The 25821-nt window shown below is 38.6% G+C and overlaps 2 protein-coding genes across 11 annotated transcripts in view; one reads left to right on the forward strand and one right to left on the reverse strand.

Annotated features, from left to right (window-relative positions):
- Positions 1-13513, forward strand: part of cpm (carboxypeptidase M) — a 40778-nt gene extending 27265 nt beyond the window's left edge. The window contains exons 5-8 of the mRNA XM_069904119.1: positions 178-330; positions 2350-2502; positions 7891-8039; positions 10999-13513. Of these exons, the coding sequence (XP_069760220.1) occupies positions 178-330; positions 2350-2502; positions 7891-8039; positions 10999-11205 (662 nt within the window). The 3' untranslated portion in view covers positions 11206-13513. The remainder of the gene's footprint in view (positions 1-177; positions 331-2349; positions 2503-7890; positions 8040-10998) is intronic.
- mdm2 (MDM2 proto-oncogene) overlaps positions 9660-25821 on the reverse strand; it is a 40807-nt gene continuing 24645 nt past the window's right edge. For 5 of the 10 annotated variants that reach the window (XM_069904111.1, XM_069904110.1, XM_069904112.1 and 2 more), the window contains 6 exons: positions 25561-25648; positions 22982-23142; positions 19910-20038; positions 19750-19833; positions 18891-19241; positions 9660-17505 (listed from right to left, as the gene is read on the reverse strand). In XM_069904111.1, the coding sequence (XP_069760212.1) occupies positions 17245-17505; positions 18891-19241; positions 19750-19833; positions 19910-20038; positions 22982-23142; positions 25561-25648 (1074 nt within the window). In that variant the 3' untranslated portion in view covers positions 9660-17244. Of the gene's footprint in view, positions 19242-19749; positions 19834-19909; positions 20039-22981; positions 23143-25560; positions 25649-25821 lie in introns of all 10 variants that reach the window. The other 5 variants (XM_069904114.1, XM_069904113.1, XR_011346738.1 and 2 more) reach the window with 5 other exon arrangements.

Consider the following 25821-nt stretch of genomic DNA (forward strand, 5'->3'; position numbering starts at 1 on the left):
CCTATGTTTGACTCTCCATTCTACTCACTGACTAGCAATAAGGTTGAACATTGGGTGAACGTGTCATACAGTTAAAGTGCAGTCAGGCAATAAACCCCTGGTGAGCAATGGTCATGTCTTGCATTTTATGTTCTTTGCGTCGCCCTCCTAACTCTAGTTTATGTCCTTCTGCCCAAGGCAACACCAGATGTCCTGATGATGATGTCTTTGTTTACCTTGCAAAGAACTTCTCTTACAATCACGCAGGAATGTTTTATGGAGATGAATGTGAACATACACCATATTTCAAGGATGGAATTACCAATGGAGCTGAATGGTATACTTTTGCAGGTAAACTACATGCAGCTAATAATTTTTCGATGGATAGCATTGTGAATTGTTTCTAACTTGATATGGAAGTGAAAAAACGGAAGTAGGCGGGGGTGGGGGGGGGGGAGTTGGTTGAAAATACGTTTCCTTGCTTTTAATGCATTACACTTGTCCCTACTATTGTTTTTTAAACAAATAATTTTGTCCAATTTAAAAAAAAAATAATTTTAGACATACTACATGGTAACAGGTCCTTACAACCCATAGGCCCAATTACACCCAATTAACCTACAACCTTTATGTTTGAAAGATGGGAGGAAAGCAGAGCCCCCAGAGGAAATCCATGCAGACATGGGGAGAACGTATAACCTCCTTACAGACAGCTCAGTGCCAACTGCTATGCTATCCATGCCATATAATGGAATAAAAATTTAATATGTCTGGATTTAACTTTTTCTGGGCTTAAACAGATGTTAAGGTAAGATGATGTCTCAAATGCACTTTGGTTGTACACTTCGACCACTGCCTATTTCTTTTTTCAGGCAATCCTGCTGTGCGCTTGAAGTGAGTGCAGGCCTCATTTAAATGTGGAATCCATATCCTGTTAGAAATGCACACACAAAATTAGCCTCGGTGATGTAGGGCAGGCACCAGATCAAATCATTGATCATCCCTTTGCCTCCACAAATGCTTTTCGACCACTGAGTTCTTCTGGCGGTTAATTTATTTTACTGCGCCATATTCCAGTCTCTGCAGTCTTGTGTCACCCGATATTTGGATTATAAGTAGCTGCACCCATAAAACTTAAAGCAACTGCTGGGGGAAAGCACAAAGTGGTTTTCATGCTTGTCTTTGATGTGGATTTGAGCAGCGTCGTGTTGCTTCCAGCTCCATGACACGACACCGGGACGAGACCATGTTTCTGGCTCGCGTTTCCGACACAGGTTAAACCTTTGGTCTTGTGGAGCATCTGCAGCATAGGCCTCAGTTCTTTTCTCACTATCCTAGTTTTGAGGATGTATCTTGAACCCAAAATGTTCCTCTCTCCATAGCTGCTGCCCGATTGGCTGAGAGTTGTCAACAATTTCTTTTTCTGTTACGTCTATTCATTCATTTTGTTCTTACAGGGACACGAACAAATATCCACAGAAGTGGTAGAAATAAAGCTTGTGCTAGTGTATGAAATGAAGTTTTTATTTTCTTCAACTTTTGCTGCAATAACTGAAAATTCACCTGATTAAATAAGGGTTAAGATAGGAATAGAGTAATGCTAAACAAATGGAGCAAATTCTAATTTCACTGGACCAGATATAACCAAACGTTGTGTGCTGTGAAAATCTGCTTCTCTTGTTATTGAAAACCACCCTGTCCCATCCTGAAAATCTAATCAAATCCCTGTGATGGTTAGTTTTCCTAAATGAACAGAAAATTGCATAGACATAGATGGCATGGTTAGTGTAGTGGTTAGCGCAATGCTGTTACAGTGCCAGTGACCGGGGTGCTGCCTGTAAAGAGATTGGATGTTCTCTGTTTCCTCCCACATTCAAAACATATTGACCAATTGGGTGTAATTGGTCGGCATGGACTCATGGGCAGAAAGGGCCTGTTACTGTGCTGAATGTCTAAATGTAAAAAGTAAATGCTACAGGAACATAGATATAACATGGAAACAGGCCTTTGGGCCTTCAAGCTCACACATTTACACTTTTCCCACATGAATCCCGTGTTCTCCAGATTCATTTCCCCCTGGATTTTATCACTCAACATGTGCCAGGGGCAATTGACAGTGGCCAGTCAGCCTACTATCCCATACATCTTTGACATTTGGCAGGGAACTGGAGCACTCAATGCAGCCACAGGGAAAGCTTGTAAGCTGGGTAGAGACAGCACCTGACACTGTAAGGGAGCAGCTCCACTTGCTGCACCACTTTTCTTGGTTTTTCACTGGCAGGGTCACAGTTTAAATCAGAATCAGAATTTAAATCCGGGCCATGAGAATAGTTATTTTTCTCCCCCTCACTTTCATCCTTTTTTCCTTAGGTGGAATGCAAGACTTCAACTACATTAAGGGACAGTGCTTTGAACTAACCGTGGAGTTGTCATGTTGTAAAAATCCAAACCCAAGCACACTGGAGACCTTCTGGAATGAAGCTCAGAACTCCCTGATCACCTTTCTCAAATGTGTTCATTTAGGTTGGTGCAACATCTTATGCATATTTTGTAATAATAACTGAAATATTTCAGCCTGCGAACTTAACTAATATTTGGTTTAAATTCAAAGGACAAAATCTTCACAGTATTCACCATTTTATAGAATCTAACAACGTCTTTCTTAGTCGATTGTAGACTTTAAGAGGCATGAAATTTTAACTCCGTTATATTTTTAACCAGACTGTGTATAATTTTGTTTTAATACATGTAATACGTTGCTTAGTGCTCAGAATGCCTCCCCAGGAATATGGGTGCTGAAAGGAGTCATTATAGCAATATAAGACAGATGTACTGCTGTGCAGGGAACTGATACAAACTGAGCAATGAATTACCCCATTGCTTGGTGTGGAATGGATAGCTATGTGGGCAAGTGTTAGGTGGGTCACAATGAGCCAGTTCAGTGCAGAGAAGAGGAGCTCTGGATCCAATCTGGATTGGCATGATGTGGGTGAGAGAGCAGCCCATTGCTGAGAACTGACTCCCGCTTCATCTGTTGACCCGTTGCCTGGATTCTTCTTGTTGAAATCTGCTGTTTTTTTTTTTGTTTGGGTGCACAGTTCCCCATACCACAGACTTCTTCAAGTTCTTTGGCCAGAAGCTACTCATAATGAATAAAGCAACAAATGCTGACTCAGTAGGCAGAATGCAATGCATACCGGAAAACTGAAATGTAAACAAAATATTTAGGGTACCTCGGGCATTTGCTGTGCTGGGGGAATCTGAATTAAGGATGAATGACTACCCTTTTGGCTTCTGTCTGCCAGTGTTGCAATAACTGCTGTAAACTGACAGTGAGTCACCACACTTAATAAAGACTTGGTTCCAGGCAACTAAGTAAGTTAAGATTTAAAGTAGACTAAGTGCAACAGCAGACAGACACCACATTTGCAACACCTACAGTTTGCACTTTTGATCTCTGAGACTGTTTTCTCAATTTAACGTTTATTAATTTGAAGATTTAGAATAGATTTCAGATGAGAAGGGGCAGAAACCCTTTTCAGCAAGGTATGCTGGGAAAGGGGTATTTGCGCAAAATTGGAACATAATGATAATGAGTTTCTAGTCATACACATGAGTACAGGTACAGCCTGCTTTACGGATACTTGTGTTATGCAAATTCACTTTTCACAACAGAACCCGTGTTTGCTTTGGCAAAAGGATTTTCACTTTGACAAAAGCTGCATGCACACCCCGAACAACTCTTCCTCTCTCTCCTACATCCCAGTCTCCTGGACCTCCCACCACCCCAACCTTTGAAGACACAGCCTAACTACACTGTGCATACATTATTTCTACTTTATAGGCTGTGTATTTTTATCATATAATTCCAACTTTAAATAAAAGATGGTGTTATTTTAGGTTTTATGAATTACTTGGTATGAATTGATAGTTTTTTTGGGCTGGGAAAGCTGGAAAAAAAATTTCCCCATAGAAATCAATGGGGATCACTTCTTTGTTTTACTCCATTTCGGCTTACGAAAGGTTCCATAGGAACACTCTAGCTTTGTAAAGCACGGTGTACCTGTACAATGTAAATTTGAACTGAATTAAATTACTGTCCAAACAGAGATAACAAATATGAAGGATCAACAGACCACAAATATTCACAGTAACAGCAATGCATGAAGAATAAGTGGCATTTTACTGGTGCAGACTGGTTTTTTTATAACTTATCAGTATAGGAAGAGGAGCTTAAAAACCGGATTAAAATAAAATGCTTTTGAACCAATAGGCATTCTGAAGGTAGCAGTGGGAAGAGGATGTGACTAGGGTGACGAGGGTCCTTTATGATGTTGCCAGCCTTCTTGAGGCAGCCTCTCATGTAGGTAGATGCCTTCAATGGTTGGGAGGTCGGAACCTGTGATGGACTGGGCTCTGTTCACTACCTTCTGCAGGCTTCTTCACTTCTGGCCATTCAAATGACCAAAGCAGGTTGTGACACAACCTGTCTGTATGCATTCCACAGTGCATTTGTAGAAGTTTGATAGAGAATTTGACAACATGCCAAATCTCCTCAGACTTGTTCGAAAGTAGAAGCGTTGGTTTGTCTTCACGTTTGCCTCAATATTTTGGCTCCAGATAAGTGGACTCCCAGGAACTTGAAAGCACTAACCCTTTCCTCCTCCGTCCCTTCAATATGGACAGATTGGTGGTTCCTTAGCTTTGTTATTTTATGTTTTATTTTAAAGTTTTCATCCACAATGTAGTCAATTACAAAAGTGAAAATGCATACATCATATATTACTCATAGATACAGTACATTGTGTTTAATCCTCGGCCCACCCTTCCCTCCTAAAACCCCCAAAAGAAAAAAAAAATAGGTACAGAAAATAAAGAGGATTATTTCAGAAGTACTCTTCACAATGCAATATCATGTGTGCATATATTTATTTATATCTATCAATCTATTTATTTATTTATATATAGACCTTGTATCTATAAAATTTATCTCTAAATTAATATTTAACCTATAAATGCAGGCCTCCAATTTACAGTCTCATATAATCTCTTCATTTCCAAACATTCCTTATCAATTCATTAAATTCAATATAAATAAACTACTTCCATTTATTAATATACCAACATATTGTTCCTTTATATCTACCCAAACTATCCTCCAGTAATACAAGTTACTCCAACTCCTCTTGAAATCCAGATATAGAAAAAAAATAATGTATTAAACCATACTATTGATTAATACATAATTGATAATGTAAATAAGAATTCTCCCCCCTCCCCCACCATTGGTACAGTTTAGGCTAGACAGAGCCACCTCCTTTTATTGTGCGGGATGTGGCGTCTGCCACAAAAAAGTACCTGATCAAAGGCTCCCAGAACTCAACACCCCTGACCTCCCAGGTATACATTTCTTCCAACAATGTATCAACCTTAATGCTAAAATTACATCAACCAATAAAAAAACACTTTGCATTCCCCCTCGGTTCAATCATAGATAGTGTCCCCACAAATTCTGCCGCTTGTTTACAATCTATAAAGAATTTCTTGTTGCCATCAGGTAATGAAATCTTCAACAAGTGCAAACATGTAACCTTTTTTCCAAAGGGTTTTCTTAACTGGATTGAACTCTCTTCTTCTGGCCAACAATTGTGTACAGTGTACTAATATCTGGGTAGAAGAAAATCTTTGATCCATGATGTTGAAGTGTGCCCTTTCTTATTCTTGCTCTTTCAGACTCCGAGGCTAAAAAAATTTTCTTTACCTTGATATTTTAAACATTTAACCACTATTGAGCGATGCTTTTCGTCTGGTTGTGGTTGTGGTCTAAGGGCTCTGTGTGCCTTTTCAGTTTCAATAGGCCTTTCAAATTTATTCACCCCCAGAACTTTAAGTATCCAGCTTTGTAGAAATCGAATTGTCTGTTGTTTTCCATCTCCCTCTTCCAATCCAACAATTTTAATGTTATTTTTTTCTACTAAAATTTTCAACATCAATTTTTTCCAAATATTTCTTCCTTTCAACAGATCCCACTATAACTTCGCTCTCCAATTTTCCCACTTTCTCCTGTACATTTTCAACTTTTGCTTCCACTTTTTTAACCCACATCTTGGATATTTTCCATATTAGCTGTCAAACATATTCATATGTTTTACTTCAGACCTCAGATATACTATTTCTTTAGCCAGTCCTGTCGTACATTGCAATCTTTCCTACAAGCTCCTTCTGTGAAGTTTCTTTAAATTCTGTTCCTTGCAAAAAATTCCATTCAGATAAGTCTTTCATCGAAGCTGATACTTCCTCAAATGGTTCATGCATGCTCACTGATTCAGGCATGCTTTCTTGCTCAACACTATATTCCCCAGTCTTCAGGAGGGACGCATCTACGAGTATCCCCTCCATCTGCATCTTCCGTCGGGACCTCATCACAACTCCAGGTCCAGGCACCTGCTGTGATGGAGGTCTCCCTTCAAATTCCTTGGAGACACCAATAGATGATCCAACGATGTCATTTTTCTTATTTGGATACATCTTAAAAAGTAAATATATTATTTTTGCAATGTTTCTTGCTATTTAACTTTATCTTAATTTATTTAAATATTTTATTTCCTCTTTTCTCAGGAGGGTTGGGATCCCACGTCCTACGATTTCCTGATCACACGACTTCCTCTCTCCTTAGTTTTGCTGATGCTGAGAGCATTGTCCCTGTTCTGGAAACACTCAAATAGATTCTCAACTCCATCAGATTCTCTGACATCTCTTTTCCTGTTATTCTTCCAGCCACAATGGTGTGGTCAGCAAATGTATAAACTTGACTACAGTTTTGAGCTGCCCCTGTGTGGATTGTCAACAAGGAGGAGGTGATGTTGCCGATTCACATTGATTTGGATCTGCCGAAAAGGAAATCGATACTTTCATCTCAGAGGGATGAACGAAGTTCCATAATCTCTTAGTATGATCAAAAGCATTACTGCTGTGATGGTTTTATACGCTGAGCTTTAGTCAATGAACGACAGCCTGATGTAGGTGGTCTTGTGGTCCAGGTAATTGAACACAGAATGGAGAGCCAGTGAGATGGCATCTGCTTTGACCTGTTGTGACAATGGGTGAATTGAAATGGAAACATTACACATTCTTTGTGCATTGAGATTCATCCATATTCAAATTAATGACACATTAGATTGTAATTGGTGCACACATGACACTGCAATTCTGAAAAAAAAATAGGTTGGAGAATCTAAACCAGTAACAGAAACGAACATAGCTGGTAAAGTTTGGCTCCCTTAATCAATGTTCACGTCAGGGTCATAAGTGCCTAAAGCTTACCAGTGGAGGTCTCTTTATGAACGAATCCTCAGTTGCATTGAAGACCTGGGATGGAAAGTGTTGCATCGAGCTGTACCGTGCAACACAATTTTAAATCACTTTACAGACTCACTGACTGCCTGTCATTTCTGTGGCTGGGAGGAGCCAGTGTAACGTGTGTACGGAGTGTGAGAGGTTGAAGCCTCTATTTGAATATATGAAGGGCTGCTCTTCAAGTTTGGCTACATTTCAGTCCCTTGCACCTGACCTTCGGTCACCTGGTGGTGGTGGGGGTGGGTGGGTCACTCGATCCTGAACAATTTCCTATTGGAACAGCCAAGTTGGCCATTCATAGGTCCAGGCAATGGGCAATTGAGCATTCAGCCCAAGCTGCCTGCCCCCCTCTTCCGGGGATCCATTTGTGCCCGTGTGTCCCTGGAGAAGGAGTCCGCGGTCTTCACAGGTATGATGGGGAATTTCCAGGCTGCAGGCCACCACAGGGGTTCAAATGTGTTCTGGATAGTGATGATCATGTTATAATTTGAGTGAGTAAATAGTGTGCAACTAACGTGTTTTATAATTTAAAAAAAATAATTTCTATTTATATAGGTATCAAAGGACAAGTCCTGGATATTGATGGTAAACCCATTAAAAATGCAATCGTAGAGGTTCAAGGGAGGGAAAACATAATTCCTTTTCGAACTAATGAATTTGGAGAATATTATAGGCTTCTCTTACCTGGATTATATATCCTGAAAGTAAGTTCAGTTTAATTATTCTTGTGGCCAACACATTGAATATTCTGAATCTTGGTGTATTTAATAACAAGAGCCTCAAGGGTACAGGGGATAATGAGCACATTCTGTTCACCCTGTGTTAAGTAACATTCAATCAGAGACATTCAGTTCAAGGCAATGAAGCATTGACTCAGATATTTTATATGGGAATTGTGCTTTTATTTATGGTATTTTAAAGATTTGTATAAATAAAAATGTAGTAAAAGCCAGACAAACTTCTCCTGGACCACAAGGCATGGATGGGGGCTTTGCATGTAAAGGTTAGCTTTATGGAAAATTTAGTTTATAATCCAATGATGGGGGTGGTGTGTGGGGGAGAGGAAAGGTCTCAGAAAATCACTTGCCTACTGTTGAAAATTCTTTTAAAATGACAATATATTTCAAATAAAAATTCAAGATTCTTTTATTGTCAATGTAAAAAAACCCCCCCAGGAAATATAATAGTGCACAGCATTTTTTTTAGTCTACCGTAAGGCAAAGAAAGAGAAGCAAAATATAGGACCGACCCCTCCCCCCCCCCATCCCCATCACAGAATGTCTGTGGATTTGCAGTCTCTGGAGCCTTCAGTCCAACCCATCAGCAACTCCAGATCCAAACCTCTGACAGAACCAGGAAGCCCTCAGCGCCTTCTCGCATCCTGATTCCGATACCTAGCCTTCAGCCAGTCTGTGATCCAGAGAGAACTTAAGAATGTTCAGGTTCTTTGAAAGAGTTGTCCAAATATCTTTCTGCTGAGGTTCACTCAGTTCACTCTTTCCATGGGAAAGAACTTTTGAATTTAATTTAAAAAAAAATGTAAATATAAATTTGGACATGCAGCATGGTAACCAGCCCTTTCGGCTCACAATCCTTGGGCTGCCCAAATAATTCAATTAACCTACAATGTTTGAAGGGTGGGAGGAAACTGGAGAATCCAGAGTAAACCCACGCAGACACAGGGAGAACATACAAACTCCTTGCAGACAGCGACGGACGCAAACCCATATCACTGGTGCTGTAAGAGCATTGCGCTAACACTACGCTAAACATGCTGCCCGAGCAACATCTTTTACACCGTTTTATTTCATCTATCGATTTATGTTAACAACAGGAAAAATACAACTGTTCCGTCCCATATGATTTATCCAGTTTGCATGCTCTGTCACACTGCATTCATTCCCTTGCCCCACCCTCCGAAGTCGCATATCCTGCTGGCAAATGATTCCTCAGGTATTACAGAGGAAGGAACTGAAGCAAGGGTGATAATTTTACACTAACGTAGCCCGAGGGCTTTGTGTAATGCCTACATATTATAATTCAGTTTACTTCTCACACTGCAACTCATTCAGCACCATTTTCAGGGCTTGCAAGAGTTCCAGAATTCACTGTGCTCTCACAAGCCGCTTTCAGGTGCATTCTCTGCCAAGAATGCGCCTGCAGAAGCGGATGCAGACCTGTGGAATGATCGTTCAGGTGGCAGCCCTGAAAGCGCTGCGCTGTCCACCTGTCTTGGGTAAACTTATACCTCTCATTTTGTTCGTTTTAGATTGGTCACAGTGTTTGAGCTACCGAAAGAAAATAGACACACACACCGAGAGCAGTTCAGATTATACAAATGTTTATTACAAATTCAAAAGCTGATTTCACACTACAATATGCAAGCCCTTCCCAACTATACTTATCAATGCTTGGACTGGTCCCAACTGCCGAAGCGAGGCAATGACTGCACACTTGTAGTAGGTTGTCAGGGCGCCGGTAGCAGCTTCTCCACCTCCCCTGACCGGGACGTTGGCTGGACTCCAGAAGTTCTTCTTGCTGAGAGATGTTTCCACCTCTCGGAGAGTCTCAAACTTCAGCAGCGGGACCATGACTTATATTACCCAAAAACTGCTTACCCAAGCACCTATTCCCAGCACAGCAAGAAAGATAAGCAAGCAAGCTAGCATGCTAGGCTATTAACGAATAATATAATTTTCAGCTTATCACTTTGAATACAATGGTTTATTTTGCATCAAGGCTAGGCCTCTGACAGTCTGTGACCAAAACAAGCAGGAAGATTAAAAGTTCTCAATACACAGATGTCCTTTCTTCAGATAACAGCATCTCTGGCCCCTCGGTGGAATTTAGCTTATGTCTGCTGATTCTAAAACATAAGCAGGTTCTCAGCCCTGCAGAACCCAGAGCTGCAAGTTTAAAAAAACAGGTTAGGATCTTCCATTACATTCCACCCCTTGGTCACTGGCTATCAGACACGAGACTTGACAAGCATAAGAGTACAAAAAGAGCGTAAAAGAGAAATTAAAACTACAATAATCAAAAAAACAAGCAATAAAGCGAGCAACCAACGGAGGATAGTGCCTCGGAGCGCACTCTGGCTCCTGTCCCTTCAGGACGTCGGGGCGGCTGGCGGGGGAACTTCCCTACCCTGAAGTTCCGCGCTGGCCTCCCCAGCCCTGATGTCCTGCATCGGCAGCCCCTGCCCCAACATCCTGTGCTGGGGGCAGGGGCAGCAGGGAGTTGGATCACCAACTGATCATCAGCCCACCCCTTAGCAGCTGCTTTCAGGTGCCTAGAGGGACCTCAGTGCTCCGGCAATGACCCCTCTCAGAGGAAGGTTAGAAAGTGTGCCTTGGAGGTGTCTCCTTGCTCTTTTAGGTGGCGTCCCAACAGCCGTGTAGGGGTAGAATATGCGGCTTTACATCAGGGTATTCTGGCCACCTGGAAGAGCCTAGTTTATTCTGGGGATCCATGATTACAGAATTCATGAAAGGAAATACAATCTGAGCATCAAAAATAATTCCATATTTATTTTGTTCTGAAAGGTCATTTTCTCTATTAAGCCATGTGCAGAAATACTCGATTTCCAATGGAAGTAGCTTTTTGGTAGTTTTCAATGAATAAACAAATTAAGAAACCAATTCTTGTCCTTTTTTCTTCTAGGTCACTGCACTGGGAATTGGATCTAAAACAGTAGAGCTGGAAGTTTTTGATAATGTGTCAAATTTCTCTGCTTTGGTCTATAACTTTAGGTTCTCCAACACTGATCTTTTTGGGATAGCCAACATAATGCAACAAAACTTCATTCTGTTCATCACTTCTGTGGTTTTCAGTTTTAATTTATCAGTTTGGAATGTTTTAATGCTATAAGCATAATCAACAACCAAATTTGTTCACATGTAATGCAATCTCAATCTCGCAACTTGCTAACATGACAAACAAGGCAGCCAAAAAATGAATGTTTTAATTTTAATCAAACTTCAACTAACCTGAAGGATGAGATGAATGCATTTTACAATATTACTGCATATTTATAGAGGAGGTATGAATGTTCTATGCCCCACAGCATCGATAGGAAGTAAATGGCAACCAACCTTTCGGGCCTGAGCCCCTTCATCAGGAAAAATGAGTAGATGCCGGTTTAAAAGTTATCAACCTCCAATTTCCATAAACCTCTCTCCTCCTTGCTCTTTCCCTAATCCTCTGTCTCCTTTCCTCCCGCTCCACACCTGTCCTTCTCCTATGTGAGCTATCCTTCTTAGCCCTCTCACCCAATCACTTCTCAGCTTCGTCCACCCTCCCACCTACTACTCTTAATTGTTACCCCTCTTCCTCTCCTCTTGCCCCCACCTTTAAACTTGGGCATCCACCTGCTGTTCTAAATTCCTGGTGAAGGCCTGAAACCTCGATTGCCTTTTATTTTCTATGGATGCTGCGTGACCTACTGAGCTATTTCAACACATTTGTGCATTGCACTCGACCACAGCATCAGTAGATTTTTATTGCTTATCTACCTATCTTTGTGTTGTCACAATTAAAAAAAGTCCATGCAAGTGATATGTATGTAAATTGACATTTTGGGTTGAGGCTCTGCATCAGGATCAGATGTAGTGTCTCAACCCGAAACATTCTCTGCTTGGCCTGCTGAGTTCTTCCAGTGTCGTTTTTGTGATTGGCATTCCTCAGTTTATGACCATCAGATTTACATTTTCAATAATGCTGCCGATTCCTGTGAATTGACATCCTTGACTTGAGGATTTATTCATTATAGAAAGAATGTGGCAATTTCTGTTCATGATGCATTTTGTAAAGCACTTTGCTCCATTTTTGTTTCATCAATGTTGCAGAACTTTACAAACTGCAAGGAATCTAAAAGCACAAGGAAATACAAGTATTAATTGAAGTGAAGGTGGTGATAATCAGCTGCTCATTAAATCCTGGAGCAAACAATTCTCCACCCCAGAGTAAAAGTTAGTGCCAAATGTTTTATCCATCGGAGTTCATTGTGTATTACAAAAGGTCGTATGGTAAGTGCAAATACTAATCAATAGCATGGTGGGTCCGAGTTTGATGATGATCCAGATTAAGTGTGGCAGTTAGCGCCACACTGCTACAGCGCCAGCCACTGGGATTCAAATCTTGCACTGCCTGTAAGGCATTTGTATGTTTTCCCCATGTCTGCATGGGTTTCCTCCAGGTGCTCCAGTTTACTCCTACTGTTCAAAAATGTACCAGGGATGTAGATCAATTGGTTGTAATTTGGCTGCATGGACCTGTAACCTTGCTGTATGTCTAAATTTAAAAAAAATTAAAATTGTTATAGCAAGACTTAAAAGGACATATATACAAGATGTTCGATTTGCCAGTAGGTTCAAATAGAACCATGGAAAAGAACAAGGATTTCAAGAAATGTACAAACTCCATGATGTTTGTTTTATTGGAAGCAACTAGATTTTCCAAAGAACTTGAAGTAAAACACCATTCAGACCTTGAAAATAAAATAACAGCAGATACTGGAAATCAGAAATAAAAACAGGAAGTAGTGGAAACTGTCAGTGGGTCAGGCAGCATCTGTGGAAATCAAAACAAACCTCTAATTGAGTAACTGGAAATGTATATATTCACCCATTCACCCAGTTTTCTTCTCCCTTTGTTCACCTTTCCGATGTCCTTACTGTTTTCCCCCCACCCCACCTTGTTTCATCTGCCCATCAACCTTCCCCATTTTGTTCCATTTACCAGCCTCTGTCTCAACCCATCTGTGAGCTGCTACACGCTGATGGTCTTGAGGCAGAGACTCCCCCAAATCAATGACTTAACATTTGTGCCTCTGTCAATGCTGTGTAACCTGTTGAAATTTTCCAGAGTTCTGTCTTTTGTTCCTTGTACATTCCATGTAGAAAGTACAATAAAATCTGTTATCCAGAATTCAAGCAACCGACAGCCTTAATCAGCCGACAAAACAAATTAGGAGAAATAGGTAAAAAATGCATAAGTTTAAAGTCGGCAACCTCTAGTGGTTATTAGTTCACCCATCACTCAACATGCAATCTCAGCCTCGACCAATCTCCAAAGGTGCCGGATTCCGGGAATTTTACTATACCCTGAAAGCTACTCTATGTACATTTGTGTTATCTTAAGTTGAAATCTTATTTTTAAATAAAATGATAGTTTGCTATTTCAGTGCTCAATATATTTTTGTGTTGAATCTTCAGCTCTGGAACTAATGGAAAGACGCCCAATATATTTTTGTGTTGAATCTTCAGCTCTGGAATTTATGGAAAGATGCCCAATATATTTTTGTGTTGAATCTTCAGCTCTGGAATTAATGGAAAGACGTCTTTTTAATTGACAAATGTTCGTTCATTCAGTGAATCCTGCTCCTGAAACATTTTGTAAATGCAGTATTTGCACCTCACCAAGCCTTCTTCAAACTCAGGACAACTTCCAGGATCTCTCAGATTAGGGAGGCATGGAGTGCTAGCGAGTGGGAGCTGGGTTCCAATCACAAGCCGTCTGTGGAGTTTCATCAGTGTCCCCATGTCTGCGTGGGTTTCCTCCCACCCTTCAAAATGTACTGAGGGTTGTAGGGCAATTGGGTGAAATTGAGTGCCACGGGCTCATGGACCAAAACGGCCTGTTACCGTGCTGTATGTCCAAGTTTAAATTTTAAACATTTTTTATCTTTTTAGTCAAATACTGCTCTAATCTAAATAGGCATAGTTGTTGATTTGCCTCTGGATTAAAATGCTGGAAATTTCCAGAGGGAATGCGGGGAATTCCTTCACAATTGGCTGCACTGGGCCAACAAACTGGTTTCACATCCACAAATGCAATGAGCAACAAGCAAAAAAAAAATACTTGCAACACATTGAACCAAGAGACACAAAATTTTCAAGTTAGCTGAAGTACAATGCTCATATGATGTCATTCATTGCAAGGAAAGGTCCATTTAACTTTTTGTCCTTACAAAATTCCTAATAGCATTGTAAGAAATCTGATGTGCGACCTCTGTCATCTCATGGAGGTTCAGTGTATTTATTTATGTGAAGAAAATGGTAAGCATGAATCAAAAGCTGGAACCACGTTCTTTAGTGAATGAGAAAAGGGCAACCCATGGAGGCTAATAATTCTGTTGCAGTTATGCTATTTCGTTGAATTTTAAAAATAGGGTTAAGTGGAGCATTTGAAGTATTTCTACTTAACACTACATTGACATGAGAGTGGAATGGTCCAAAGCCAGTTTAGGGACAAATGGAACAGACAGTTCTTTTCTTAATCAATTTATTCAATCAACTACAAAGAAAATAAACTTTGCTTAAATTAAATAGAACCTTTTACTTTTACAAAGGCAAGACAACCTAGCCATGTTTTCAATTGATAAGTTTTATATTAATATTTTAAACAGTGTAGAAACTTTATATTTTCTAATTATCAAAGCAAATGATAAAAAATTGAGCACTTTTCTCGAATACAAATCATGTGATAATTTTTACCGCTCCCACAAACTAAACATTGTGATAGTAAATCTTAAATGTATTCTAGATGATCAAATAATGATCACTTATTTCCAAGACAAGATCACTCACTTGTGAAAGTTTCACATTGACCAAGTTTGCAAAGCAGTTCATTGGGTGAATAATATTAGAGGTCACAGAATTCCTGGTAAATTATCTAAAAGAAAATCATGGAACTTTTTGCCAAAGCAGTTTTAGAAATATATTAAAACGTTACTTTTATCAGGTTGTTTTCAATTGTAGTAATTCATCATTATCTTTTTTTTAAACCATTGCAAGTAAAATTGGTTGAGTTTTTAAAAACAATTAAGCATGAATCTAAACATTTCTTATGCCAAAGAAATAATTCAAGTTGGCTATATTGTAAGCAGATTAGCCATGAACAATACAGAACCTTCTAAATGAAAACTGGTAACATTTTCAAATTTGAAATTAATTACTCTGTTAAGTGTCTTCAGCCAAGAATAGCAGAAAGTGGCAAATGAACACTCCATATTGGAATTGTCTTCCACTTAAGTCCAAAATGCAAGCATATTAAATATTCTGATTTAATTCTACTTAGGATAAGCAACTGTCCACAGAAATCTCCAATTTAAGAACTATAAACAGGAAGTAAATTAGTTGGCATACCTTTTCTACACCTGCAACAGTAAACAGTGTGCACTTACAGCATTAGTATTGTTTTGTTTACTGGCCTCCACAATTCAAATATCTGATCATTAAAATGTGGCCCTAATTTATAAGGGTGCACACTTTTTTGACTTTTCTCTTTGTGATACGCCAATTAGGATTTGTGGTACATTCTACATTTCTTGAAATACAAGTCTACCTTGCATTATATTGGGCAGCAGTTGCTCCATCTTTATTCACAGACAAGAGTGGAACAACCAAGATACTCATAACTTCATTTTCCGGCAAAGGCAGTGGTTCTCTTGAATAATTTGTTCACTAAGTCGATCAGAGAGGAGTCTCCAAATTATTCTTCCAGCCAGCACTCAGCTTTTTACAAGGATCACAACTTCAGCCTTTTAAATAAGGAAGTGGAATCCAAGCTCATAAGCCATGTTGCTTTACTATTTAGATTGTAAAATTTGTAGTTTAGCAGAGAGACAATATAAAGAATGATTCTAATATATCTTTACATAAAATTTAAAAACTCAACTCCTTCCTTTCCATACTTTGAAATTCATTATGGGCTTCTCACAAATCCTGTAATGTTAATTGTGAATGGCAAAATAAATGTCTGCAACCATGAGCTCACCTTTGGAAAACACTTTCAATGTTCATGTCTCAAGGTGATGATCTTGCAAAGGTTGCTGCAATTAGGGCAGCCATTTGCTTCAAACATGAAATGCATCTACAAGGACAGGAGTCCAAACACAACAACACATTAGGCCATGTAAAAGAGTGCATTCACTTATGAAAGATTGTCAAACCAAAATATTAACTACTCCTCCATTCAGAGATTCTGTCCATCTTGCTGAATATTTCTTGCATTTAGTCTTTTTTAAAAAAAAATCAGGTTTCCACTATCTATAGTTTATTTTACCTCGAGTGAGAGGCAATAATTGTGAGTCAGTCATCAAACTCTATCATCCAACATCCATATACAAGGATTTGCACCAGTAAGAGCAGGTAATTTTCCACATGGGCCAATTTTAGCAACCAACTAGGCTCCACTTAAAAAAAAAAACAGGATTTTTCTGTTCCCTTTAATTACAGGCCAGCATTAGAAATAAAGTAATTAAATGCAATTATCTGATTATGAAGACATTAATAAATATTTCATTTTTAAATAGATCTTAGGAATGACTAGCCATCAATGGACTGAATGTCTGGGAAACTAGGCACAAAAATAAAAATTAACAGTATTATTCAATTGTTAACTGTACAGTAACTCAGTTGAAAAGTTGAGTGACAATGAAAATGGCATTGGAAATTACAATTTTGAGAAAGTTAAAGCCATTTATGAAATATATTACATGCACATTTCCTAGGTTTTTAAACAAATTATATGCCATATTCTATTAATAAAGCTTCAACATTTCCTCTTACTTTTCTATACAGCAATTTTCAGTGGTAATGTCATATTTAGCAAATATCACTACAATAACATATTCATAGTAAAAAATGACCCAAAATAATTTAGTAATCTACCACAAATTATGAGTGTCATCTAAATTCTAGTCTTCCCTTAACTGCATTGTTAACATTTAATTCTAACAACTTTTGGTATTATTAGTTTGAAGCAATTCTCAAGTTGTAGTGCCCTGCACTGGAACCAAAATAAGGAATGAAGCTTTCCAGAGGGATGTTTTCCATCAGGTTATAAAGTCCAAACATTGTTAGAAATTCTAAATTTTTTTAAAGCCACAAATTTCTACATCAAAATTCAATAAATACCTTCTTTGTTAATGAAGTGTTGTGACATGAGAAAGAGGCTATATAAATTACATTTTTTTTCTGTACAAACTAAATTGAACATTTTACCAGGTAGTTTGATATTGTGGTGGCTCACCATGCAGCAAGTGAACTGGTTCCAGCGGTTACAGGCGGGTCCACAGTGACTCTCAGTGCAGGGAAAAGCCTCGGTCCGGAAGTCGATGACACTTACAGCTTGCAGGGTGCTAGGGTCTCTGGGAAGCGTGGGAATCTTAAATGCAATTTTGAATTAGTAAATCAGTTGAACTGAAATTATGCTCAACTCAGCGTGTTTCTTTCAGCCGCATTGTGCTCTCATGCTATTATTTGGATTGAACTAGTTACCAAAAAAGGTGATGCCTATAGTATTTCTATAAAGGATTAAATTTAACCAAGTAAAATGTGATTAATTTGTAAATGAGAAAATGAAAATCTTAAAGTGTTTAGTCCTATTAAATGTGCTTTCTAATTACGACTCTGATTATCCAAAATCAGATTCTCTAAAATCCTCATTTATCCAATTTTTAAAATTTTTGGAGCCAAACTGACCTTAAAAAAAATTCACCTGACATTAATTTAGAATGACGATTGTCCTAGTTTCTGGGAACTTCTCCCCTCTCTCTTTCCCTTCCCCTATTGATTTTTCTCTCCAACTCTCCGCCACTGTCTCCCAGCTGCGAGCGAATGGAAGAATCTCTCACCCAGGCATCAAGGAGAGTGGCTTCCTGGGCAGCACCGGGGACATCAGGCTCTCAGACAGGAGCAGTACCTCAGGCTCAGTAGCATTCCCTCCCCTCCTCGCCCCACGCATTCTGAATCTCGCGTGCGTGCGTGTCCAAGGGGGGGCTAGTGGCCCGGGAGACAGGATCCCGTCGACTCGCCAGTGAGTCTTCCACTGGCCCGGCGATTAGCGGCAGCGGTGGTTGGGTGTTCTCTGATCGGCAGCCACGTTGAGTTCACCTCGGTGATCGGCACTGGCCAGCATATCTTTGGTGAGAATTAAACATTATTTTAATGCTTAAGAAGCCTTCCCTAGTTGTTTGTTTTTTAAACATTGATACAAGTGACTTGCTGTTGCTACTGGGCTGTTTTTAAAATAAAATGACTAGTTCTCCAGGGGAAAAAAAAAGTTTATCTGACATAGACCTGGTCCTGACCATTTCGGATAATTGGAGTTCTACTGTATTCCCTTTCTACAAAAGATGTTGAAAATGATAACTGCAACCAATTTATTACATTTACTTTAAAAATCAAATGGATTCTTAAATAGATTTATATGGACTTTTATCATGGTTTGGTTATATTTAACAGAAGAAATGGACAACCAGACCAATGGTAATAATGGGAAGTCATGACTAAAATGTAGAATACAATATAATGTTCAACTTGAGCTCAAATTTCCTCTAAAGCATCATGCCTCATGCAAAGTTAAACTCACACCAATTATAAATAGATTTAACTAAGATAGGTCAACACAACCATTTGAATCGGCTCTCTGCACAATGGACAAGGTTTGTTTCGCTTCTTCAGTTTCTTTGCACATGCATAGCATGCAAGAAGGTGGCCAGTCCGACCATGAACAATACAACCATTCTTTGGCCGTGTTTGACATATTACACAAGCTTCCAGAGGTCCTGAATTGATGTTCTCTCCCTTGTCAATACTTTCTTGTTCAGTTTCCTGACTGCAGCAAGTGAAGCTTCCAGACGTCGATGGTTGTGAACTTTCAGTTTCTTGTGACTCTGAGCAGTGAGATGTTTCACGGATCAATTCTGAACAGTTCGATTCCTTTGACTCAAGCAAAGGTTTCTTGCAATCAGGAACATCAACTCCTTCATTCTCCACTGTGTCACATCGTTCAAGTTTAGGCTTATTTGGAAGCCAATCTTGGCGAAGGGACCAGCATCGATGACAGAATCGTGGAAGTGGAGGATTCAGCTCATCACATTTTGTACATTTCCAGTAATCCTGTAATTGAATTTTATGCTGTAAGGCTAGCATCAGAAATAAGACTTCAATCAAAACACTAGCATGTATAATCCATAAGCTACTCCAATATGCTTCCATTGGGAAAGTCAAGCAGCTCTTTACTATCCCCCATTTCACAGAACGACGATAATCATTGGGCTACTGCTGCATAACTAACATGATGCAAAATGCCGACGCTCTGCTGCTCACTTGTTCAGTTCCAAAAAAGAAAAACTAATTTGGAGAGAAAACATTTAACCTTTGAATTCCATAACTCATTACACAGCTGGAATCAAATCTTACGAGATGGGTAGCAGTACAGAAACCCAATTTAAAAAAGGCTACATGGGTTTTAAATTTAAAAAACATCCAACAAGAACAGGTAGTTGTGGGACAAGAGGCAATTCATACTGCAGCCAATTTGAAGTTTTTTTTAAAAAAAGCTATGATAGAAAGTAGCTAGTTACTCACACCAGAATTCTCAATTTTTTGTCAAACTAACACTTACAGCTACAGACATTTCCGGGTCAATTTCTTCAATAAAAGTGTCTTCGTCACTGTCAGCTGCTTCATAAATGGCAACTTCATAAACCTGCAAGAAAGCCACCATGAGTATCGTTCATTTTCTGTGCTCTTCAAGATTGACAATAGTATTGTTTGAAGCTTGCCTCTTCGTCACTTGCATCTGGTGAATCCTCACTGAGGTCGCTATAATCTTCAGAATGAATCGATTCAACCTCAAACTCAACACTGAACTTATCACTGGAGTCTTCCCCTTCTGTAACAAAATTAAGATCCTGCAAAAGTAAACAAGTGAGTGTTCACATCAAGAATAAAAATCCCCCATACACATGGAGCTTTAGCTTTAATTCAAGTGAAATCTGAAGTCGTTACTATTTAAACAAGGTTTCATTTTCAGTGAAGTTATTCTCCAATATAAAAAAAACCATTACAATTTCTGATGACCTTTAAGTCTGGGCTTTCTGGGTGAAAATGGGAGAGCAAAAAAAATTCTCCTTACTGACATATGGAATTGTACAGCTCCATTTTCTCACTTGTGTTTTCAAATGAAAAAATGTGCAGCTAAAGTGTAAGTGTTGTACAAAGGCCCATTGTTCACATACAGATCTGAAAACAGTACTAGGAAATTAAAATGAGGGCATTGGAAATTAATTCTATTTCAATTTTAACATCCAAACACACAAATGTTTTTGTCGTAGGACCAGTAAGCCTTCAAAACTGGGAAGCTTCAATGATTGCAAGGAGGGGGGGGGGTGGCTTGGGAGGAGGGGGGGGGGGGGGGAAGAGAAAAAGTCACTGTAAATGTGTGAAAAAGAAAAAGTGTATATCATGGCTATTGTGATTTATGGTGTGAAAAAAAATGATTGCAAGGAGAGAAAACAAATACAGGTCCCCTCCGAGAGCAATCCTGCTTATTTATTTCCTGAACTACAGGTCAGTTTAATGACAAATTCCATTCTCTTGTCATTCATCTCAACTGATTAAATACTTCTCTATTGCAAAGACCTAGGCAATGGAACCACAATGGCTTAATTTCATCCTCAGCTGTCCAGAGAATTGCAATGGGCCATTCCCTCATTTTTTAAAAGAGGTCAAGCAAATGCTTATGAGAGGTATAGATAGACAAGAGTAAAAAAGATTTTAAACAATCCTAACAGTTGGGCTTCCAAAAACAAAAAGTACACATATTAAGGTGAGAGAATTAATTTTAAAGGGGATCTGAGGGGTTAGATTTTTTTAATCCCCCCCACCGTGTCCAAAGAAGGTGGTAGAAACATATACAGTAATTACATTTAAGAGGGATTTAGGCAAACATGCAAATTGGAAAGGTTTAGAAATATACAGTACTAAAGCAGGCAAATTGAATTAATGTGAATGGGACAAAAAGAGGATATGGATGTGGTGGGCCAAAGGACGCAATTCTACTTTATACAATTATCTTTAGTTCTCAATCATTCCTCACGTACATGCTGCCCTTCACCAAAATCATCCTAAAACAGTTTCTACATGGCACTCATACAAATGAGCTCTGTCATCACTTATTTCACTTCATTCCTTTACTGTATCCAAGTTGTCAGACTGTGTCAGAGTAAATCGAGAATCTTCCTCCAAATATTTTGAAGTGAATCCACAATATTTATTCATCTCCACAAACTCCAATCCTCATAAGCATCCAGCCAAAGCTTCAGATGACTATTTGCAAGCATAATCACCTGACCCAAAACAAAATTTTTAGATCCAAGCTGTCACCAAGACTTCCCAATTCCACTCAGTAACATCAGTCAATTCTGCCCTGCTTCAACACACATGCTGCTCAAACCCTTCCCATATTCTCTATCAGTTCTATCTATCCTAATCTGCACCTGTTCTCTTTCACCTGTCATTCCTGAGTTTTCTGACTGCGTTGACAAATTTTACAAGACTTCCATTTTGAAATGTAAGCTTCATTTAAAAATCCCTCCAAATTGATGTTGTAGTAAAACCTGATGTATTAAAATTTCTATTACCCCCTAAAATACAGCTACTGCTCCAATTCTAACTCACTGCTCACAACCAGATTTAAATCATTATTTTTTTGAACATTTGTTTAAAAATAATTCACTTTGATCATTCTCAATCATTGTAATTCTTGTTTTAGGAGACAGAGAATCTTGTGCCTTATGCAGTTTTCTGTTCTTTATTTAACACTGCTTCAAATCAGGAACACTGATGATAACAGTAGGCAAATAACAAGACTTAATGCACAAATCTGCCTGAGAAAGTCAGCAGGTCATAAGGCTTGCTGTTACATTACTTTTCCTAACATTGGGGCACATTTTCAAACAATCAAATACATTTAAAGCATAGTTCCAGTGTAGCATTTGCTTAATGATTCAAACCATTTCCACAGCACCTTCAATATAGCCAAATGCCTCAAGATTATTCACACGCGCAGCAATGATAGTACTTATGAATAGTTTGTTTTCCAGTATTTAAAAAAAAAATGAACAATAATGTTGTTCCACATAATGTTGATGAAATTTTTAAAAATCCCCATGAGGCATATCTGCATTATACAGTACACGCTGACACTGTATTATAAACACAGCCTAAGGATTCTTGTAATCCAAGAGCAAATGTTATAAACAATAATGTTACTAATGGATGAACTCTGAACCATTTCAAGCATTCACAGGTTTTGGTAGATTACACCTTGACATTTTCTGTATCCAACTGGCACCAAATAGGTTTTGAAAGAATCTAAAATAGTAAATCAAGCATCTTATTCTAAAAGGCATCTATGAATTCTGAGGAAAAGCATTCCTAGCTAATATATAACCAGGCCAAATATATACTGCTCTATAACCAAAATTAAAAAAGAACATTTTTTATACAGTACTTCATGGGTTTAAAAGATATGCATGACATGGTTATCAGTATTTGTGGAAATGAATCCTTTGAATGCAATCCCTTTTCCAAATTTTTGTTTGGGAGAGAATTTGACATCCATTCTCTTGATAGATGCTGCATGTTTTCTTAATGTTCACTAAATGATTCTGATTTCAAACATTGGAAACATTTTGTTTTGTCCACCCATTTTTCCCCCCCTGTATTCTACCAAAGATGGAACAGTATTAACTATACCATTTAGGTGGAGAATCAGATACACGCTGCAAATTTTTGAGAGAAAAAAAAGTTCACTCTAAAACTATAGTCCAAACATTTTAAGTTTTACAAACCAGGTGACTGGGAGAATCTGAAGATTCACTATTCCCACGTTCACGACGCAGCTTGTTTATCAGATATAAAGATAAATCGTCCCCATGGAGGGAAATGCTATCTGATCGGTGTCGTTTTCGTCGTCCACTGTAAAACTGCTCATCAGATGAAAATTCAGTATCTAAAAGCAAGTATCAGACATTAGCTTTATACTGCTACTGTTGAAGGAACAATTTTGTTGATGACAATTTTTATTTTCTAATTAAATACAACATTGCAAACTACATTCCAAAGAGCAATGCCAAAAATAATCTCGTCAATTATCATGTTGCTCCAATTTCCAAGATTTTTTCCAAAATGGCTGTAATAATAACTGAAAAAATGTACAAAATCAAATGCAACTTCAAGTTTGATTTAAAAAAAATGCAGATCCCTAGAGCTCAGATTTACAAATCACTAAAATTTTTAAATTATTTAAAGATCAGGAAGTAACATTTGAATAGAACATTCAGCTTTTTTTTTGTAATAGAATGCTCTGTCTGGCAAGGTATTCACACTTAAATTTTAGATGCCAGAAGTGGTTAATAAGAAGCAGCTTGTAATCAGTATTGGAATTATAACATTCAAAATACACTTGGACAAATAAATGGCTCGAAGGGTTGAGAAGAACATGGACCAAATGCAGGCCAGAATGCCAATTCAGTTCGCATGGATAAATTGGACATTGGTATGACTGAATTCTACAGCCGGCATTTTTGGAAAAAGAGACTCTGCGTGGCCAACTTTTCTCTCCACTGGTGACTTACTTGACTCACTGTCACAAAGTTACTTCATCCGTTGAGATTTTCCTGAATTTAGCCAATATTCTTCTGAAAACATTTCCTAACCATGTACCTGTCTCGACAACTTCCTCTGGGAGCTGGTTCCATATACTCACCAACAACTGTATGAAAAAACTTTCCCCTCAGGTTCCCTGTACACCCTATTTCTCCCCTACACAACTTAAACATGCATCCTCTCGTTTTAGACTCCCCTATCCTGGCAAAAAGACTCATCTTTCACCCTATCTATGCCCCTTATTATTTTAAAGGTCAAACATCAATCAGTCTCATACATTCCAGGGAAAAATATCCCAGCTTATCCTGCCTCTCATTAGAACTCAAGGTCACTAGTCCCAGCAACATCCAATCTATACAAATTGAGTAGTGGAAGCAATATTTTATACTTAAAAAAATAAACCATGTTGGTCAGATCTTCTTATCCCAACATAGAGTCCCAAAAGCCATGATCAATGACCTCGTTCCAGACTTTTGGCTAATTAAAGTATTCAGCATCATCAGTGTGTTAATAAGGAATTTAAAATGACATTCTTAAACAAACACATTAAAATCCTAAATAATTGTGGAGTGGCTGTGTTTCACCCTCGACTGTGTGGCTAGGCACAATACAAATGCCTTCTACAAATTTGCTGATAACACCACAGATGGCAATGGTGAAGCATACAGGAGGGAGAGAGATCAATTAGTTGAGTGATGCCACATGAACCAGTCGTCATCAAGGGGTCAGCAATGGAAAGGGTTTAGAGCTTCAGGTCCCTGGGTGTCAACATCTCTGAGGAGCTGTCGTGGGGCCTCCACGTCAATGCAATCACAAAGACAACTCACCAGTAGCCGTACTTTGTGAGAGTTTGAGGAGATTTGGTATGTCACCAGAGACTCTCTCACATTTCTAAAGAAGCATTCAACTTGTTGCATCACTGTCTGGTATGGAGGTGCCAATGCACAGGACATGAAAAAACTAGAATTGTGAATTCGGCCAGCACTGTCACAGGTATCAGTCTTCATTCCATCGAGGGCAACTACAAGAGAGGAAGCAGTCTCTGTCCTCAAGAACCTTCACCACCCAGGCTTTGCCCTCTTCAGACTGCTATCATCAGGAAGGAGATACAGGAGCCTGAGAACGAACACCCAGTGATACAAGCACCGTTTCCCCCCCTCTGCTATTGGATTTCTGAATGGATAATAAAACATAGGCACTAACTCACTTTCTCTTATTTTTGCATTAATTTATTCATTTTAAAATGTAATTTTATAGCAATATTTGCACTGTAATGCTGCCTCAAAAGATTAATTTCATGACATGAAATTCACTTTCTGGTTCACAGGCCTTGCTTATATTCATTCCATCCTACAATCTTTGCTGGCATAAAATACAAATGACACAAGTAGACCAAACTATGTTTAATATGCAGAGAGAAATAAAAAGTTTGAATCACTGTATTTCTGCCCCTTTATAAACAGTGGAAACCATACATTGAAACTAATGTTCCACATCACAGAGGCACAGCCATAATAATTTGCTACGGATGAGTGCACTGTCCTTCTAAACTTTATCCAATTTCACATTATTTGTGAATTAACTTTGACTATTCAAGTCATTAAATTGTATGATGCAGGAGGTGAAAATTGTCAACTCAAGCCACTAAAATTCCAGCACTCTCTTGATAAGTACTGTACTATGGCAAGATTAGCACTCTGCTACTATTTCACAAGAAATCAACGGATTAGTTTTACATAGAGACTGTCACAATTGTACATACCAGAGTCAAAGTTGGATTTTCTGCCTGGTACAGGAGAACAAGAAATACTGCAAGATGAACATGCATTCACATCATTGTGCCCTCCTGTCTGAAAAGATACAACAATCATTATTTAATGGCACAGTGCAAAATATAAAAATAGAATGGCAAACGTTGAAGTTAACTGGCAAGAGGACTTGAGAATTCAGTTGAAATCAGATTTTTTTTGTTCGGGAACATTAAAATATTAGAAATAACATACAGCAAAAACTAATAAAAAAA

This window comes from Narcine bancroftii, chromosome 11 (assembly GCF_036971445.1).
Source record: "Narcine bancroftii isolate sNarBan1 chromosome 11, sNarBan1.hap1, whole genome shotgun sequence".
Taxonomy (NCBI): Eukaryota; Metazoa; Chordata; class Chondrichthyes; order Torpediniformes; family Narcinidae; genus Narcine; species Narcine bancroftii.